Genomic DNA, 20,923 nt, shown 5'->3' with positions numbered 1-20,923 from the left:
CTACCCAGTGAGAAATGACAATGGAATCGACGTCAAACCGACGTCTATTTGACATCGATTCTGTTGTTATTTCTCACTGGATGTAGCTCGTTTTTGCTAAATTATACCTTAAATTGACAATACATGTTTAGAAAATGTTTGAATTTATTAAAAGTCTCTATAATTGCTAGTAATTTCGTTTATTAAAATTCAACAATTTTTATTTACATATGTAGGAGATGCGAAATAAAAATATTTTCGTTCAAGCACCTATTAAACTATCCCTCCTATATGGATAGTCGGCACATTTCTATCCTGGGCTGCATTCGGAAACACCACCTGAGGTATCGTCTTATCCTTGTTTAATACTGGGTGAATAACAAGGATAAAACGATATACGGGAACACTCGGATGATGTTTCCGAACGCAGCCCTGCATGAGGATTTAGTATCGACCCGAACTACATCTACTTTCGACGATATGATTTTTTTCGATAGTGTCAGAAACTGTATGTAGTCACGTAGTTCCCAAACTGAAAATGGATGTATTGGTGATAGAGTACGGGCGATTTCGATGGTAACAGGAAAAAGGCATGGTTTCTCTCTGTCGATAATCTTCAAATGATGAGTATCGATTTCTCGCGCATATCGATATATCGCAATATGGCAGCGTGTCGATTGCGATCTACAGTAACGCAGTATCGATGCGCACAGCGATAGCAAACAATTTCAAAGTAGCAGCATAGTGTTTGGTACTTTTAGGTTAGAATAGCTGTTTTCATAATTAAAAGTATTTTGTTCTGATACGACGATGTCGCGCGATCATTACGAGACATTCGGACATTACACGCTGGCCGATGATCGAACGTAACTTCGCCGGATGGAGTTACTCGTCGTACGTGCGGAAGAGACTGTCGTGGAGTGACGGACTGTCGAAGATCGTTATTCGTGACCTCCTCATTAAAACGATTCTGATTAAGGTTAAATCATTGGTGACCTCTTATTTCAACGGTGCACGTGGATTTGCCGAGAGAAATGACCTCAAACGAAGCAGCTGTGTCGCTCGGTGTCGCCCGGGAAGACATCAACTGGCGGAAAGATTTGATTTCGCAATTACGCGAGAGAAACAGATCGCAAACGAATTGTTTTGCAGATCTCATCAGCCTACGTAAGTTTCTCGTGGCTTTATTATTAAGTTAATTCGATTGGTCGCAAGTATCAATCCATGATACCTCTTACTTTGAACACAGAAGACTGTTCCTCCATAGCAGTTGTTTACCATGTGTTTTATTTGATTTTATTTACAATTCATTATTTTATTATCACTTGATTATGTCTCACTTATTCGCCTATTTTGTTTAATCTTTTATAAAAAGTATCTACTAACTTAATAGTTTATTGGTTCTGTTAACTGCGTTAGTTCTGTTAGCTTATAGCCGTTTAGATACTTTAGTTTTAGGGCGATATTCATAGTCGGTTCTTATATTCAAGCTCGTCTTAAGTTCAATCTTGAGGTGTCATGAATCAATCAGAGGGCTGTATTAGCGTCTTAAAACATTACGTAAGATAGTCTTGAAATAAGAACGGACTGTGAATACCACCCTTAGTATATAAATTGATTGGACTACATGACATTTCTGTTATATTTTATAGATAATAGATTATTTGAAAATGCAAATACATTGCGAAATTCGAATATGCAATTGACAATTGCAAATGAGACTCTTCGTCGCGAAGCAGCCAATGGTGGTATTGGCATGGGTGGAAATCCTGATCTCGAAGCTAGACTCTTAAAGCAAGCGGAGGAATTAGCAATGCTGCATAAAAGGAAAGGAGAACATACGCAACAAATAGTAGATCTCAATAACAAATTGCAGGAAATAACAAAAGAACTTCATAGAAAGGAAACTAGGTAAATTGTGATCATAATCTTTATCCATAAATATGTATTATTTATTAATTTATAAATCAATTTTCATGAATTTGTAAAATTTTTGAATTGATCCGTTTGTTTTTTTTTCAGTCTTGCAGAAAATTCGGAAGCTAATACTAACTTACGTTTAGAAATAACTAAATGCCTTGCTAGAGAGAAAGATTTAGAAAGCATTAATCAGATGCTCAAGGATGAACACCAAGCCTTACAACTTGCTTTTGCATCTTTAGAAGAAAAGCTTAGAAAAACACAGGTATGTTATGTAACATTTTGTTCTTGTTAGAAATTTATATACTCATATTTTTTTGTTGTACATTGGTAAAGGAAAGTGGATAATTTCTTGTAGATATTGATATTTACTTACATCACTTATTTATTATCTAATATTTATTTGAACTTTCTAAATTTATAGGAAGAAAATCGACAGCTGATCGAGCGTTTAATAAAATATAAAGCCAGAGACGCGGAAAAGATGAATGAAGAAAATGATAACTTTTTAAGGTAAGTGTACATATATAAAGTATATTATATTGTGAATTTAGAAACTGAACAAAAATTGTTCATATTGCCTTTTCATATTATTAATAGTATAGTTTGCGAAAAGTATAAATTAATGAATTCTGATTTGCATTAAAATCTAGCATATGACGCTAGTGTTTTTGCAGTTAGAATTGTTTTTGTAAAGTTAAGAGCAGAGTGGTATTCATTTTTGCTATTATTTTGATTGAATGTGTTTATTTCTTGGCTGTCTTTGTACGCAATATGAAAACTATGTATCTTGCATGCTAATTATGATTTTGCGCTAGTTTATAATTTTGTACTTGTAGTATAGTAAATGTATTTGCTTAATTATATAGCTTTTAAAGGTTATTCTATTTTTCTGCACATTAGTTAATCTAATTTTTATGTATTTGTATATATGTTTATGTATGTAGTATAGTTTTGCATAAAAGGGCGTTTACCTGCAACATAATCTTCTGTCTAAAATCTTTATCTTTCTTCAACACTACTTTCTTGTAGAATCTCTACTTTTTTACTAAGTGGATGTTATTACATTACTTCTGCCAGAATACATACAATCTTGTTTAATTTTAAAATATTGTAACTCATTTCAGTTTAAGATCTAAGCTTCACTATGTATAAATCTTTTCAAGTTTGTTCTTATATAATTCAGATTGTTATTAATTAAAGCAGCTGAAATGCATGTTGCAAAATTTCAATTTTATACATATGAATTATAAATTTATTAGTGTGATACGCATTCTACATTTTATAATAAATCTTCATTTAATTAAAAAAAATTAATTTATATTATAGGAAAATTCAACGTAAAATTTGTTTAGTTTAGTGTTCAATCAAATTTATATATGTACTATATATTAATAATAGGTTTCATATTAATGATACTTTTATAAGCCCATATAGATGGATAGCCATGATATTCATTTCACTATTTGAGCTTTCCACAGAGTATACACAATATTCAGTCACTTTAGGGCTTTATACACAAGCACTTCACACTGCTTGACATTTTCGTTTCAGTTTTACGAGCCCAACAACCTTTTTGATGCATACCTTATCAAAATTTGGGTAAGTTTGAAATGCAGTGAACATTCCGCTTATGCTAAATATAGCTTTGGGATGGTAACTTGAAGCTACAGACTATATTGCACTTTATATTTCATGATTTATGTACTTTATCTGTTGGTGACATTAACTATGTAGCATGTATATAATGTTTATATATTATATTTGTCGTAAAAAAAAAAATGAAATATGTATGTAACACGATATAAATTCTTATCTGTAATTATTCACGCATCAAAATGAAAGATAACAAAATATAATAAAAATTACTTCATAATACTCGTAATCATAGAAAACAAACTTGAAAAGATAATAAAATTTGTAATCTTTCAATCTATGTTTAAATATACATTTTTTCCTGTAATGTTTTCATAAAAAATATTGAGATTTTTTTTCAGCGAAATGAACATTCTATATATAACATTGCTATTATTTTAAATTATTTTATAGCTGTACAAGAAGAATGAACATATATAAAAAAAAACAAAAATGCATTATGAGATGAGACATATTCGTTCAAATAACGAATAACTAATATAATCTTTTTACATTAAAGCAATGGTATGAAAGAGATCGCAAACTGTATCACCGTTGTTACATATGCTTAAGTTGCTTTGCAACTTTGTTGAATGTTTATTAAATATCGCATATACTTAATGTATATATTTCTCATTACACTACAGGAAGAGACAAGCAAAGATGCAAAAGGAATTGGAAGATGCAGCACGAGATACGCGACCTGTTAGTCCAGATCGTTTAAGCTTAAAAGAAGTTGCTGGTCTTCCGACAGCAGTGCCAACGAAAGCATCCGTAACGTTTGTACGTTGAATCTAAAATATATTATATTGTGCTATTATCGCGTAAAAGCATTAACACCAATCCGTATCTGACATTCCTAATAATACTAAAACACGGGTGTGCATGCTTTGTGTATTACGAATAGGTTTATATTGAATATACAGAATATATTCAATATAAATTTGATATTAATAAATTATAGGATATTGTGTTCAATTTTTCACATATCTTCATTTTAATTAAACAAATAGACAAATATTTCTTTCTAAATTTATTTTTTGATACATAATATTTCCTAAATATTAGATTATTTGTTTCTCTTTTACAGCCAGTTACACCTTAAAAAGTGGTGTAGGTTACATGCTGTGGTTGTGACGTTACATGAACGGCTGTGTATTGTACATACTTTGCAATGTGTATTCAACATATCAACCATGTTCTTTAGTTAATTTATTTAACATTATATTTAATTAAATTAGAAAATGACTAGTTTCTTTTCTTAACAACAGAAGAATGATACTTTCGTGTAGAATTTTAAAAAATGAATGTGTACTAGAGACTTCTATCAAAATCGAAAAATAATCTATTAATTTATTTATCACTGAGGCGCGCTGAATCATATTGAGACAGGAGTACGTCATTTTAATTGTATAGTTATATTAATATATAATATAATAATAAAGAATTAAGGACATATATTAAAATGATTTTTCTGTTTATATTACTATGAGTTGTATTTTTTACTTGATAATATTCATTATCATAACACATACATTACTACACTGTAGTAAGGCCGTGTTCAAATATACACTGCCAATATTAAAAATCTATAGTGTACATTAAGTAAGCTATAGATTTTTAGTTCGGATAGTATATATATATATATATATATATCTGAACATGGCCTAAGATGTAATACCAGAACAGTATTGTCTTTAAATATATTTTACAGATATATTTATATTTAAAAACAGTATTATTCGCAGAATGTAGTATGTATGTGATTGAAAGTGCATAATATTATAATTTTTATCGAAATTAGATTAAGTACAAGTATTTTTAAAATATTACGAGATGCTTTTATTAAGACATTCAATAATCTCCAAATCCTGAGTTTTATTCTTTCCATCTTCCTCATCTTAATTATTAGCTTTCATAAATATGATTTAGTATCTTTTTTTTTATTTAATACATTTTTTAAATGTTTTATTTATATAATTATACATATATGGTTCTTTATATTCTTACAAAATATACATATTACAATTTTTACAGTTTACTTTTTTTTAGACTATATATTTTGATATACAATATGCATGCTGAATGTTATACAGAATAATTAAACTGTTAAATTTGAAAAATAGGAAAAGTGTTAGTTATATAAATTAACGGGGTATATTTCGCGCTACAAGCTTTATTACAAGACAATTCACGCTAACAAGGTTTGAACAAAAAGTTCTGTCATTTCCTTTGTCTGTTTTATTTATATATTGTATGATTATAAAATGTTTTATATAGTAACGTTTAAAGTGCAATTTAAAGAAAATTTATAATAAGGATTAAATTTCTTTTTATGTTTGTAAAAATTTTTTTTCACTATATAAACTGAAGTTTATGGTATTTTGATATTATTATATCAATCATCAAGATATAAGGTTTTGATATTATTGTTTATGGTATTTGTTATTTTTAATTTAATAATCAGGTAGTTTCACGTTTTAATTATTAATTAATGAAATTGCTTGTGTGTGAATATAAAAGCGAGATATTTTTAATAATTACAAGTAATTATTAAAAATATCAATCAACATATGATTGATATATTGTTGGATATTTTTAACTTATGTCTTGTGATATTGTCATGCACTGTGCGATCAAGTCTTTGTTGTGATATTTATGCAATAAATTTAATGCATGGAAAAATCTGCAATCTCATATATCAAGTGCTTATAAATCTTACAGAGTGCCCATGAGGGGGAAGTATTCGCTGTTAAATGGTCGCCTACTGATAGAATATTGGCTACTGGTGGTACTGACAGGAAGGTGAAGCTTTGGAGCATTAATAAAGGTAAATAACAGAATAATTATGATATATTTTTTCAATGATACTATTAAATTTATTCATCTTGTTTTAAGAAAGTTTAAAATCTAATTTAAGATTAAATTGAAAAATTAAGAATTATTCTATAGAAATATCTTTTTTTCTATTGTCACATGTTGCTCTCCTGCTTTAAAAATGACAACTGAAAAAATTAAGTTTGTCAGAAAAGGGGAAAAACTCTTTCAATTTAACAAAAAAATTGTATATTAATATGGTATAGAGTATTGGTAAAGAAAATGTATTCTTAACATGATCAAACGATTTTGTCATTTTCATTTTACAATCCTTAAAAATTATTCTTTTTAAGTTGTGATTTTTTTTAAACCATCCTTTTTGAATTGACAATTTTTTTTTAAATTAAGTTAATTCACCTTTGATAATCGATAGGGTAACTTAACTCATTTTTATAACTTGAAAATCATATTTTTTAAAAATTGTCACTTTTAAAGTAAGGCAACGATGTTGTTTTCATTATATTTAATAATTAAATAAGAAGTGATTTAATACTAAAGTCATGAATGATTTATTATTGCAATTGTTTAGCATTAAATATTCTAAATTTTGAATATATAAAACAATATTTTATCTATGTTTATGAAACTTTAATAATTAAGCATGCATATTTTGAAAATTTTATTTAATTAAATTTATCTATTTAATTAAAGAATTTTATAACTTCCTTCAAATAAAGCATCGTTTGTACTCATTTGAGAATTCAACTAATTATGTACTTTTCATCTTAACAGATTCCACCATGGATCTTAGTATGTTCCGTCTTAATTGGTCTCTAATTTCTCCGATTTGCGTATAAGATTTTAAAGCCTTGTGTCCACGATGCTAGAAATCGGTCTAATAACTCGTATCAAATGTGGTTTGTCAATTCTTCCTTTATCTCGAATCAATTTCTAGCATCGTGGACACAAGACTTTAGGAAAGCTCGTTGAAGGTAGCCGCGAATGTGGCCGATCGCCGCGGCGAGAAGAGCGTAGTCGCGATTCGAGGTGTTAAAATGCGTGCGGGGAAAAGATTACGATTAGTCGAATCATTCACGCAGATAAACGACATTTTGAACGCGTAACGATCGCGAGTATTGCGTTCGAGCACTGCGAACGGCGGGATGATGTCCCGCCAAGAATTTATCTACCATTCGTTTTATTATTCAAATTCCCGCCGGCGCGCGATGACGCGGCGGCGCGGCGGCATTTAGTAAACATGGCGGATACCGTCTTTCGCGCTCGTTCGAACTGTGCCTCCGCGAAACATTTTCCACAGTTTTCCTTATTCCCGCGTTCGCAATTATGAACCTCTGACGTGTCCTCTTCCATATGATCATTAAGAGCGGACAGTTCTACCGAATTGAATGAATCTTTACGAACAGAAGACGAAAATGTTCGCGAATTTGCGAGAACGCGACCCGCTGCGTACTTACATCAGGTATAAGCTTCTGTTCTTAGAATTCTGTAACTCTTAACAACTCGTAATAACTCTTAACGGTAACGATATTGTTATATTGTCGTTGCGCCGCTTTTTTACATCATGAAACCTGCGTAACGACAACGTAATTATATTGTGATTGTTATAAAATAGGAGTCAAAACAGCGCAATTATGCAATTTACTCACATTAACACAGTTCTTTGAAGGCCTTAAGATATTTCTTAGATAATTGTATTGTGTGGGTATGATTTAATTACAGTTTATATGCGAAAAATTGATACTGTTTTAGCAAATAAAATAATGGAAGATTAGAATCTTGCACTGAAAAAAAATTATTTATTCAACTAAATTAATTAATGTAGTTGTCTTTATTTCTTTAGTTGGTTGTATGTATTTAAGTCAAATATAATATGTGTAACTTAAATACATACATTCTTTATTGAAACAAATCAAGTATTAAATTAATTTAGTCAAATTAATTTAAACAATGTTTTCTTCAGTGTACGTTAGAAAGAGAAAGAAAGTGAAAAGCAGAAACAAATAGATTTGTTTGCGTCGTATGCTCCAACATGCTCCAACATGGTCCTACCATAGCTTCTATTCACTCTAACGAGTAGGAATATGTTGGAGCATGTTGAAACATGTTGGAGCATACGACACGAACAAACCTAATGAGACAGAGAAGGTATTTTCTATTTGGTGACACAAGTCGACGCAAGTATCGTTCTATCTTTGTTATTCACTAAATATCAAGAAAGATAGAAAATGTTTATGTCGATTTATTAAATGGAAAGCATCCAGAAGCATAAAGAGCAGAGAGTTCTTAATATCTAGAGATTTCCATTACGATTAGCAAAATAATTTAAATCCATGTCACACTTCATTGGAGATTAAGGATTGCGAATTGAAGATAAAGCCCAATCTACAATTGCGTAAGCGTAGTTGTAAAGCCGTAATCAGACTAGAGATTGAAACTGAATTGGAATTTAACCACTCAAAGCAAAGTTCACTAAACTTGAGATTAGTTTTCTTTCTTCTGATTGGTTAAATTCCAGTCTCAATTTCAATCCTAGTTTGATCACGGCTTAAGTATGGTTGTAAGAATTGACTAATCACAGTCGAATATCCTCATATTTAACTGTAATTGATCAATTCTTACAATTACAACCACTTACAACTACGGTTACGCAATTGTAGAATGAGCTTTAGAATTCAGCTAATCAGATAAAAAAAAAGACGAAAATTAAATTACCTGACTGGTAGAATTCTAATCTGTAATTCGCAATCCTCAATCTCCAATGCGTAGGGTGACACGGGCTTTAAGGGCTGCGCACAATAAAAAGAATAGGAAACAGAACAAAGAACAGGGGATCGATTGTGTATCTTGAACGAAGTGAAAATTACAAAAGCGAATTTACTAGAATATTTATACTTTCATTGATCATTACCTATTGAATTTACTTATGTAATTTTTACTTTATTTAAAATACGTAATCGACTCTCGTTTTCTATTCTCTGTTCCTTATTCTTTTGATTGTGCGGAGCTTCTTAGACTTGCTTTTCAAAGCAAACTCGTTCATCTGCATTATGCAGGTACTCGTCGCAGTTTTGTCCTCTATTAACATCCGGTACATGTAATACATCCATTAAGGTTCCGTTTGAATTAAAGTTTTTGCTTATAAACTTGACCGTGACGACGAAAGTGACTTCCGAAAGACTGATATGTAATTTAATTCTCATGATCGTTTCTCTGATGGATTTATGTGACATATACGTTTGACATATCCGATGGATAAAGGCATTAATATACATTACATATTGTTCCTTTACTCTAAAGTGACACAACTAAAAAGATTTGATTTTTTAGTTGTTATGAATGAGTAAACATTACTCGATTATTATCAATGAATTAATTTTATAAAAATTGTCAAAATTATCACAATTTGAAAAAGTTTTTAAAAATCGTTACAACTAAAAAAGGATGATTTTTAAGGGTTGTAAAACATTAAAAATGAGATTTGATTATCTTAAGAATATATTCTTTTTGCAGACATTATTTGATTAGTCAATAAATTTTTATTAAATTAGTTTTTCCCCTTTTCTGATAAGAAATATAATCTGAGTTGTATTTCTTTTGAAGTAAGAGTTGTATTTCTTTTGAAGTAAGAGGACGATATTATTTATATTTATGCTATTTATTTATTGATCAAAGGTAAAAGACTTTTTTTACTCTTCCAACGTTCCGTTTGGAACCTGATTTCTGTCGGCATCTCGCCGCGTCTTCGTTCCACACGGACGGCCGCGATATCACTTTTTCTTGAGAAATTCCCCGCGATCCACTTAATGAAGTATATTAACGAATCAACAGGTTACTTTGCGCGTCGTTATAGTTCACCCTTGTGACGCATACTAAAAGCTGTCCCGTCGCTTCGAAATCGTTTCACCGTATTGTAACGTGGCTGCGATCGTACATGCTATAACGCTCTCGAATGTAATCCTCTCTCTCTCCGTCTCCTCTTACAAATTAGATGAAACATTCGTCCTTATTGTATGGGTTATATCCGCTTAGCTCGAGGTTTGTTATTCTAGATCTACACGCATTCTCCATTTCTCGGCTTTGTTCTGCGCGCTTCTTCATTGCTCTCCTCTGCTTCTATCTTTGCATTTTCTTTCTCTCTCTCTCTCTCTCTTTCTCTGCTTGCTTTGAGGTGCTTATAACTTGCTCCCTTTGGATTGCAGCGCGGTTTGCTCGCTACCAATTAAGCCGTCAGGGCATAAATTTAATTAGTCATATTCAGAGAATAACGCGCGGTATAGACCAACTCCAAGCGGAGAAAGAGAGGCAGGTATGGAATGAAACGGTCGTGCAATGGAGACCAAAGTAATTGATGTGGGCACGTAAATGCGAAGAATTAAACTCAAACATCGTTATGTAGCAATATGATGATGTATTCGTGAATATTCTTTTGCAGATACATCGGAAAACAAGGGCATCCTCGTTGGCAGTAACGCCGGTGTGATGTCGGTGGACTTTGATTCAACAGGCACTCTTATTCTTGGAGCGTCCAACGATTATGCGAGCCGCGTCTGGACCGTCAGTGATCTTCGCCTAAAGGTAAGTTTGCATCCATCGTTTTACCTATATGTGCTTCTAACGCACCTCCAAAAATTTAAATAGCTAAAGGATATCTAATTTGTAAGACATATCCTTATGACATATGTTAGAATGACATATGATCTTCTTCATGGTTATTTTTGCGTAAATGTATAATTTCATGTTATAAAATTACGATGTTGAACTGTAGGACCTTGTTTTGTCTCGTAACTCTTCAGTTCTGTTATATAATTGTCGCATACATAAAGGTTTGCATGATGAACGAAAGGGACGAAAGAAGGGAAAAGTCCAATATTAAAAATTGATTGCGAGCTAACGATGAAATTGACTTCTGCATTTCTGTCAGAATATTTGCAGAAAACTTTTAGTTAGAAATTTATTAAAAAATTTCTATGACGTGAAGGAATTCAAATATAAAATACAATGATCGCGCTTGTAATATTTAGCGAATAAAAGAGACGTATTTTTAGTATTTGCTGAATGTGTCAAAAAGTGATAAGTGACATAGTAAATATAGAAATTGTTTATTAGGAAAAAAGAGAATTTTTAAATATTATTTTTTCATTTCGTTTATTGTGCAAAATAAATATATCGCTTGTTTCGTTTTTTTATTAATTTAGGTTAATATCTAAGTTAATATCGATAACTGTTTTAAAGGCTTCAAATTCCCGAGTTTCGATTATTACTTTTTTAGCAAATGTATTGTTGCTGGCTCGTAATTATACCACGGTTCTATGAATACTCGTGAAAAGCCGAATGTATTAGCGGCTCCATCCCTCTACAAAGAAATAGGACACTCCGCGTCCGATACTCGAACGAAATATCGAAAATTCATCTGACAACGCTGTTTGCAAATTTTTTTAAAATCCGGAGATTACAAATATAGCATAGTTCGAAATTACGATAAAAGTCATAAATAAAACGACATGGACCACCGCTGACATGTTCTATTTTTTTCTTTTTTTACAAATATATTTTTTATTTTCAAGTGCTCTTATCAGATTATCGATAAGTTAGATAGAAAATATGATAAATATAAAAAGATTATATTATATTATTTATATTTATTGAAAATTACATTTATAAAATAACAATGTCAACAAAAAGAGCTTCAATTGATTAAAAAAAAATTTTTTTTCATATAAAATAATTTATATCCTTTAAATCAATCAATTAATAGAAATAATTCTATTTTCGGTCAAAGCGAATCTTAGTGTTGATAATACTGAATGTAAATTTTTGCAAATATATTATTTCAATTTTATAAACTGCGCGCCGATATAGCTTGTTGGTTTTGAAACGCAGTCGCAAACTGAAGCTGAAATTAATATCCCAAAATAGATTTGATCGTCCATTTTAATATTATATAGTGATGGTAGTAAGCATCTTGAACTTGTAAATAATTATTTATCGCGAAAACTATTATCTTTACCAGGATATTTTTTGCAATAAATTATTTACAGATTTTTAAGATGCTTGTTAGCATCAATATTAAAATGAACGATCAATCTAATTCGGAATATTAAACACTAAGATTCGCTTTGACCGAAAATAGGATTATTTCTATTAATTGATTTATTCTCGTCGGTTTAATTTTGACTTATAATTGTTTCTTCAAATTAATTTCACAGAAAATAATTTTGAAAAATTGAAAACAGGATTGGAACGCCACAGGGTATTTTTTATATTTATTCGCAATAATTTGTTCTTTTAATCAACCTGGTGTTAGACCATAAGCGTACCTATGACTGTACTCAATCAAGCTTTCATACTGTATTGCGCGAAGTATAAAAAGAAGTTACATTAAGATGGAACAAATGGCCTAACAACTGCAGTAATGAGACGCGCTCGTCTCTCGTCTCTCGTGAAAACCTGATTGGCTGTACGGACGTGTCCCAGGAAGTGCATAAAGGGATGTCTCGCAAAACATGCATTAAATTACAGGTCTGTTCCGTTGGCGAGACAGCCCGTGAATCTACCGGCTGTAGAATATGAAATTTATCGTCACCTTCTTCCCTCGCGATCTATTACCGTGCGGCTCATGTAAATCTGCTACGTTGGCGCGATCGTAAAGCTAATGGCAATGCACAAAAAGTCAGTCAGGACCGAATTGCTTCATGAACTTTACCGCGGATCGTTACTCCTGTTCATGCATAATATCTATGTATATTTTGAAAGGCGATCCGTCTTTTTAACCCCACTGTCTAAAGTTTGTTTGTTCTTTTACTCTTCTCTCTCGCCGTTGTCACATTGACTTTCCTTAACTTTTCTTCCACAATTCTGCATCTTCTGTTCTGAAAATATATTATTGAAAATCGCCATGCGAGAGACTAGTTGATGATTCCAGAAATGGAATTTAATATATTTGTAAATATTAAATCTCATTTTAGTAACGTGTTTTTAGTAATAATTGATAATAATTTTGATAATTTTTAGGTTATTTCTGTGACATTATACAGACTATTCGAAATAATATTTATTTTTTACATCGTTATGCATTTTCATTACGATTCTCACGTTGCGAATCGAATCACGACAGATTAACTAGATTAAAATAATTGATAAGCTTAAGGATTAGACAGATGATCGTACAGTATACATTTGTAAATTGATTTTTATTTATTGTTCGTTAATCTTTTATTAATTTTTCTCTGAAAATACGTTCATTATTTATTTTACAATTATATGCGATCGGTAAATCTTTCGTTCAAATATCTATTTTTTAAATAACTTTCTGTTATTTATACTTGTTACGGTATCATTTAAACTGTAACAGGTACCTATAAATGGTCAGTTTGAAATTTTGATCGCGATAAACATTACGTCATAGAAGCTTTAGTTAGATGATGCGTGTCAAATGTGACGGTCAAAGTTTAGCATATGACAGTAAATGCTTGATCACTACTAATGTACGCTATTTCCTTTGATCTACGCCCGAAGCCGAGCTCTCGTATATAAGAACTTAAGTACATGGTTTGTCGATAGTCGGCGGCATACGCGCGCGCGGTCCTGTATGGAGGAGTAATCAGGGATGATCGATCGCGATGAAACTTTGAGTCCCACGCCGTACGTATGTCCCGACCTGCGCACCTCGTTACTTTGATAGGATTGTCAGAGTGTCGCACTGATGTAACATGATTAAACGCTGGGAGCAACCGGCGATGATTGTCGGCGAAGTCGACGGGAATCGACGGACGAGAGAGAAGCTTCTGGCTTCTCGCAACCAGTCCTCGCCAACTCTAGATGAGACTCAACGGTACTTTGATTTGTGCCGTGTGTATGACCGAATCAGCTGGCTCGGTCTTATCGTAAGCATTTCTCTTGCAAAACGATTCGTAGAAGTCATCGACGTCTAATCGATTCGTCACGGTACGTTTCCAGAGACACATAAGTAACTGATCGTTGAGCGAACGTTAATAATACCGTACGAGAAATCTCGATGAGTCTCCCGTCGTTTCCTCGCGAGGTATCGTCGTGGTTTCAGGTATATCCAAGATAAGTTCTCTCCTCGGTGCAATTACACCGTGTATTCACGTTAGATCACGTGACAAGATTCGGCGAAGACGCTTGCTGGTTCGCGAGGAAGCATGGAGCGAGATTGAACCGATAGTCTAACACTGTACCAGCCACACAATTCCATTACATCCTCGATGCGTCGTTCCCCGAGACGTCGTTGTACAAGTTGCCGCGCGCGCGTTCAGCCTTGCAGTAATCGCCGTTTACAGCGTTGCGGTTTATCGGAGGAATACAATGTGTAATATATTCGCGCGCGAGCATACGTGAACCGGCGTATCGCTTGCGTATCGTCGGGTGTGTTAGACGTGATTATTCGACGCGTTGTTCGAGAAATCGTAGCTGCCGTCTCGCGCGCGCGAGCCGTTCGTTGTTCCGTTCAATCGACCGGATCCTTCGCTCACGTTCGCTTCCCCCCTGTCGTTCTTGCTCGCTTTTTCGCGCACCATTCGTGAAACAGGCCTTGCCGGGAGTCTACTGAACGGCGGCAGTTTCATTCCGAAGATTGGTGGCCAATGGCGCGTAAACTCACGCGGGAAACAACACGCGGTCTCTGAGGGATTCGAGCTGTAACCAGTCTGTAGGTTATTCAGGCTGAGAGGTGCGAGAGCCAACCATCTGATGTTTATTCTCAAGTGCTCCGTTTCGAGAGCACGTAATAACATCTGTCGATCTTAACGAAATGCGGTTTTTCCTGCGAGTCCCTGCCGTTGCGGTATCCGCGACTCGTGTCTGCCGATCGTTCAATATATCTTTTTATGGATATATTAATCCTGTCTTTTACGCGACATAAAACCTGCAGAAGATTGTTATTATGGATAAATTCTATCTCGATAGAATATAAATTTTTGTTATTTATTTATAATATTCGTTATCTTTTTGAAATTTTTAACGAATAAAATATATCTAGTTATTTCCTTATTGAGACAGCAAATTATCCATATATTGTAAGAGTGCAATGTGCCAAATCGTTTTGGCACAGATAATTTAATATTTATTTCAAAAACAGAAAGAAATATATTTTTTACACTGTTAAAAATAAAATTTTAATTTTATCTTAAAATAGTGCACTTTCTGAGACAAAAAAATGTTAAAGATGCACAAAAAATATTAATTTCAACATTTTTTGTGTATGTCTCAGAAAGTCCACTATACGTCTTCAAGTTTAAATTAACATTTTATTTTTAACAGTGTAAGAATTTTATAACAATATGTTTATACTGTCCGCATTGTTATGACATTCCGATTAGGCTGTGATTTGTTCAGAGTTGCTGCAAAACAGTCCACTAATATTATAATAAATACTACTAGTATCTATTTTATACTAATGGAAAGGGTTGGTTTATTTCACAAGAATTCCAATAATCGTCTATCTTGTTAACAAAAGAATCAATATTTTTATTATATATGTAATTTTTTTTAGTTAACACATTAATATTAGATATATACAACATTATCCATATTTAACGTTGGCCATAAGAATCGATATATATAATATATTGTTGCTATCTAATTATTATTATGTAAAGACTCTTGTATCACAATGTAACGATTAAGTTTGTAATCTATTTACATGGTTTAAATAAAGTGGTGAAAATTTCAAACCTTAATTCCAGGGCGGTAAGAGGTATTAATGCCAGATTATCATCGACCATGAAAAATGCATTACCTCATTGAGGAAAACTCGAGACTTTTGCCAGAGAGGCGCGACAGAATGGCTGTTCAAGATTCTTTTCTCCCATTTTATCTTTCTTTTCATCGTTCTTTCTCAGGAGACGATACACTTTCCTCTATACTTTCTAAATTTTATATTTCTCACCAGACCCATTGTTTGTCGCCCCGCCAGCAAGGAAACGACGCGTTAAACGAATATCGATGATGTTGGTGAGTACCTGGCCAAGACGATAGTAGACTCAATTTCGTGGCGGTGCGGAGTTTCCTTGTGTGCCGCCATTTCTATTGATTCGCCGTCGGTGTCTGCCGGCGGTTTCCTGGTTGTCTGACATTGGTGAACCGTCATACTTCCTCCAACGCGGCTCCAATCTTCTCGTAAAGAGAGACGTAATCGCTCGTACTTTCCGTCTTCCGTAGCGTCTTCGTGCTCCTCATTACACGGTACCCGTCTTGTCTTAATCTTGACTAATGAGTAACAAGCGACGATGATGACCGAGTCCGATGCTCCGTAAATCGAATAACCAAGAGAGAGAAAAGGGGAGACACTTTAATTGCTGTACTTCAGTTAATTCGATCGAGTCTTCCTTTCCGGAAGTTATAGCATCCTTCGTGGACGACATTGAGATCCTTTCAGACTGTACTTGATGATGTTCTATTTAATAATCTATAATGTCAGAGGTAATTATAATTGTTCATTTAAACAATATTAAATTGTTTTTAAATACTCAATATCATTATTTTGCTTTAATTCAGCGATAATTGAGTAATCTTAACATAATCTAATTGTAATCTTAACATAGAAGTCATTAATTTTTTTCTTTAATAACTGCAATTTAATTTGACGTGCTCAGTAATAAAATAACGTAATTTTGAAATGCCTATAACGTGATTTTTTAGCTTAAATATTTCGCAAGGTAATTATTGGAGAACAATTATTATTTCTTATAAATATTCCTTATGATCTCTCGGTAAGATGGCATTATATCATACTAACTAATTATTTCATTATTATGATGTGAATATCATCTCTTCGTACAGCACCAGTTTCCTCTTTCAACGTTACCCTTGTTCTCGACGTAGTTATGTGCTCATCTCGCTTTAATCTCAGAGTCACGATTGTGCCTTCATTATCTAATCTGCTTACGGTTGAGTTTCAATTACGTGCGTCGGGATTCCACTGTTTATGAAACGCAGATGGTAGGTTTTGAGCGGCATTTATGGCGGGAATAATACGCGATAAGCTTCATGAAAATTTATTCCCGTATGGTTAAGGGACACGATGCGCCGAGGATTTATCAATTTCAAAGGGCAACGTCGCTCACGAGACGTCGGGACGGCTGCTTAATTGCGGACTTCTTGACGTTCGATCAAACGAGAAAGAAGAGGAATATCTCTTGGCGCTCTCATGACGACTCTAATAATCAGGCTGTACGGCCAGGTCTGAAACGTTAATTCAGAAAACGCCGAGGCGCTTTCAGGCGTCGTCCAATAGGGTAATTTCAGGGTAACACAGTGGGCAGCAAGCACTCCACGCTGGTAGCCCTCTTCGTTCAAAGGCATTACTTTCATGCCGACCCCCTAGTAATTACCTTGCGAAATTACCGCATTTACATCCCTAATAGGAATAGGTGGATACAGATAGGAATGTCGGGTATGCCGCAGGAATATCGTATAAGAGGGGAAAAAAAGTACTGGAATTAACCTGAACACGCCGCCGCGCGCTGTCCTTGCACAAGGGCGATCCGGTACGGAACATCTCGTGCGCTTCTTCTTTTCCGCTATACTCCCTTTTTTCTCGCCGTGCTCGCTCGCAGTCAGGATGGAGAGAAGCGGCGGCTGGCTATCAATTTTATCGAATTAAGACCGGATCGAGCGTAACGTCTATTAGATCGTACCGTACGCAGCATCCGAGAAAGTAGCTTCGCCTTCGTTTCTCATTCGCGCTCCATGCTAGTTGTTATTCGAACACGCATTGAGAAGCGAGTTTATTTTCCTGATATTATTTTCGCGTTTAATAAACATCTCAGGAATTATATATCGAGTCTATAACATATATTTTTCTTTTGTTATTTAAAACAGGATTCTTGAATAACGTGCAAATTAAAGTGGATATTTTTTTTACAATTTGAACATAATTCTCTGTAATCCGTACACGTGGGATTTCATTTCATGAAATATTTTCCATTAATAATTACATAAAGTAATATAAAGTTAAATTATTTAATATTTATATGCTTGCCATATTCTCGGCTTGTATGCAAAATAGTTTAAAGCATAAAGACAGAACATATTTATATGAAGGACAGATTGCACCCACGTTAATTTACTCTAGACAGGAAAGATAGTAATTATTTGTTCTTGTAAAGTTTGATTAGCTCGACAATGTTAGCTTGGTACAAGTGATATATCGGCGCACACGATGTTGGGAAATTGCTTACCGTCGACATTTCCTGAGAGTGCTTGATCGGTTGACTCTCCCTGTCCCATTAGAGGGCGTGTAAACCACCTTACCGTATATTATATCACGCACACATTCTCATATCTTATACACGTCTCGTGTCATGAATGATAAAGGAAGAAAAGCATTCGCTTGCTTACTTCGTATATCACAACATTATTTTCCAATATTCGCTATGAAATAAAGAACGCCGATTTGGCCACAATATAATGCTTTATATCGCTCCTTTACTTCAAAAATGACATAAAACGTGATTTTTTTGAGTTATTATCATGAATTAGTTAGGTGAACATTACCCTATCTGTTATCAAAAGTAAACTAACTTCATAAAAAATCGTTACAACTTAAAAAGGTTTAAAAAAATTGTAAAAATCGCTACAACAAAAAGTGATTTTTTTTAGGATTGTGAAACGAAAATGATAAAGATGGCATCATGTTAACCTTTACAGGCTTTACAGGAAAGTATTATAGTGACGCTGAAATAGCGTCATATTTTGAGGCAAAAAATGCAATAAAATAATGAATTATAACAAATCTTATTCAGGAAAAGCTGTAAGATTATAAAAATAGACTTTTGCTCTCCAAAGGTTAAGAATATATTTTTTCGCCGATACTATTTGATTAGTTAATGGTTTTCTGTCAAATTGAAAAATAAGTTTCCTGTTTCCTGGGAAACTTGATTTTTTGAGTTATTTCACTTTTGAAGTAAGGAAATGATGAATTTGGAGGAATAGCTGAATTTCGAGAGAGAGGGGGGGGAGATAACACGAGTTATTATATTATAGATATCACGGATTTTCTCATAATTGCATGTCGCTTGACAAATTTGAATTTACTTTGTGTCTGAATAAAAGTTTGATTAACTTAACTTACTATGTAATTAACGATTAAATTAAAGTTCTATATATATTATATTAAAGTAGAATTCTATAAAATAATTCAGTACAAAGATTTTATTGTTCTACTCTTAGCTGCAAAGCTCAATTTATTTAAAGAAAGATGAAGAAACTATTTATTTGCAATCATTTGTATCAGTATTTGAATGCAAAATTCAAACAAATATATAAATATGATTTTTCGAAAACTTAGTTCGGTGCATTTATTTCTATCTTGGATATATATAGACTTCATCATAATCGCGAACCAAATTACATTCAAATTTGCGTCCAAAAATGTTGCAACTTCCATGTTATTCGCTCGCGTAAACGTTTTGGCGATGATCCAGACCACTGCTAACGAAATCGGTACATTTATCCCGAACAATGTACGTGCTGCGGCGAACAACCTGTAGATATTTGGCGAACCAGTTGCGATGTCAGGAACGCATGCCGAGAATCAGGCTCAAGTATGCTGGAACGAGTGGCATTTTTAAAAATCCTGAAAGCGAGAATTTGTCGTTGCGACGTCCGGCGTTTTAAGTGTACTTTTTCACTGACAGACGCAGATACAGACATACATATAGATGCACATACACACACACACACACACACAAATGAAATATGTACATATATCTTATGGTATAAAGGGACCAAGACCTGCAAGCGCATTTTATGTCTCGCATTTTTCTTGCACTTCTTCATACTGCTACTTCTCTGTTTTTCGTGCGGAAACTTTTGACTTTGGAAGTGCAAAGAGCCATGCTACTGGATTGATGCTAATTAGTATTTACGTCAGTTTTCAAAAGTACGTCCGTATCTTTCTTTTATCGCGCCAAAGTGCATCTTAACGCATAATATGGACAACTGCGAGCTGAAATGCACCTGAAAGCGTCAAGTACACTTCGACGATGTATGCGCTTCCGAGTAATGCGTATTTGTAACGTCAGACGAAAACGCACTAGCACCTAGCAATGCATGTTATTGGTGTGATGTATTCGCGGATACTGTCGTTGTCGGAGACCACATGTTCGTATAGAATACGCTGTGTATGTGTCTTCCGTGTTCTGTATCGATCAGGTGCTAATTAGAAATTAATGCTCGCACTAGACTTGAATAGCTTTGATGGTGAAATGTAGTTGATCGCAATTCGCTGCCCATGATTGTCGGTTGCGCGGTTTACGATCAAACGCGAAACTCTAATTACATTCTCACGTGACATAATTATGTGTACGTGGTTAGTTAACAATATTGAATACGTGCTTTCTTTGTTAGTGAAATTTTTCTTTTTTACATTAGAACTGTATTTTAATACTTACATTTTATATTTTTGAAGATAAACATTAAGCACTATCTTTACTTTATGATTGATGTCTTATAATATACAAATATAGAAATTGTTGATTAATTTAGGCAATACAATTTATACCAATCATATTCGTTGGATTTATTATAA

General features: G+C 33.4%; 1 protein-coding gene across 1 annotated transcript in view; it reads left to right on the top strand.

Annotated features, from left to right (window-relative positions):
- Nucleotides 1-695: 695 nt before the first annotated feature.
- Atg16 (Autophagy-related 16) overlaps nt 696-20,923 on the top strand; it is a 404,014-nt gene continuing 383,786 nt past the window's right edge. Inside the window, exons 1-8 of the mRNA XM_018451277.1 lie at nt 696-1,146; nt 1,632-1,890; nt 2,002-2,164; nt 2,324-2,412; nt 3,454-3,501; nt 4,182-4,317; nt 6,259-6,364; nt 10,805-10,947. Coding sequence (XP_018306779.1) covers nt 1,014-1,146; nt 1,632-1,890; nt 2,002-2,164; nt 2,324-2,412; nt 3,454-3,501; nt 4,182-4,317; nt 6,259-6,364; nt 10,805-10,947 — 1,077 coding nt within the window. The 5' untranslated portion in view covers nt 696-1,013. The remainder of the gene's footprint in view (nt 1,147-1,631; nt 1,891-2,001; nt 2,165-2,323; nt 2,413-3,453; nt 3,502-4,181; nt 4,318-6,258; nt 6,365-10,804; nt 10,948-20,923) is intronic.

The sequence above is a fragment of the Mycetomoellerius zeteki genome, unplaced genomic scaffold, assembly GCF_001594055.1.
Source record: "Mycetomoellerius zeteki isolate Tzet28-1 unplaced genomic scaffold, Tzet1.0 scaffold31, whole genome shotgun sequence".
Taxonomy (NCBI): Eukaryota; Metazoa; Arthropoda; class Insecta; order Hymenoptera; family Formicidae; genus Mycetomoellerius; species Mycetomoellerius zeteki.
This window is presented reverse-complemented; position numbering and strand designations above follow the sequence as displayed.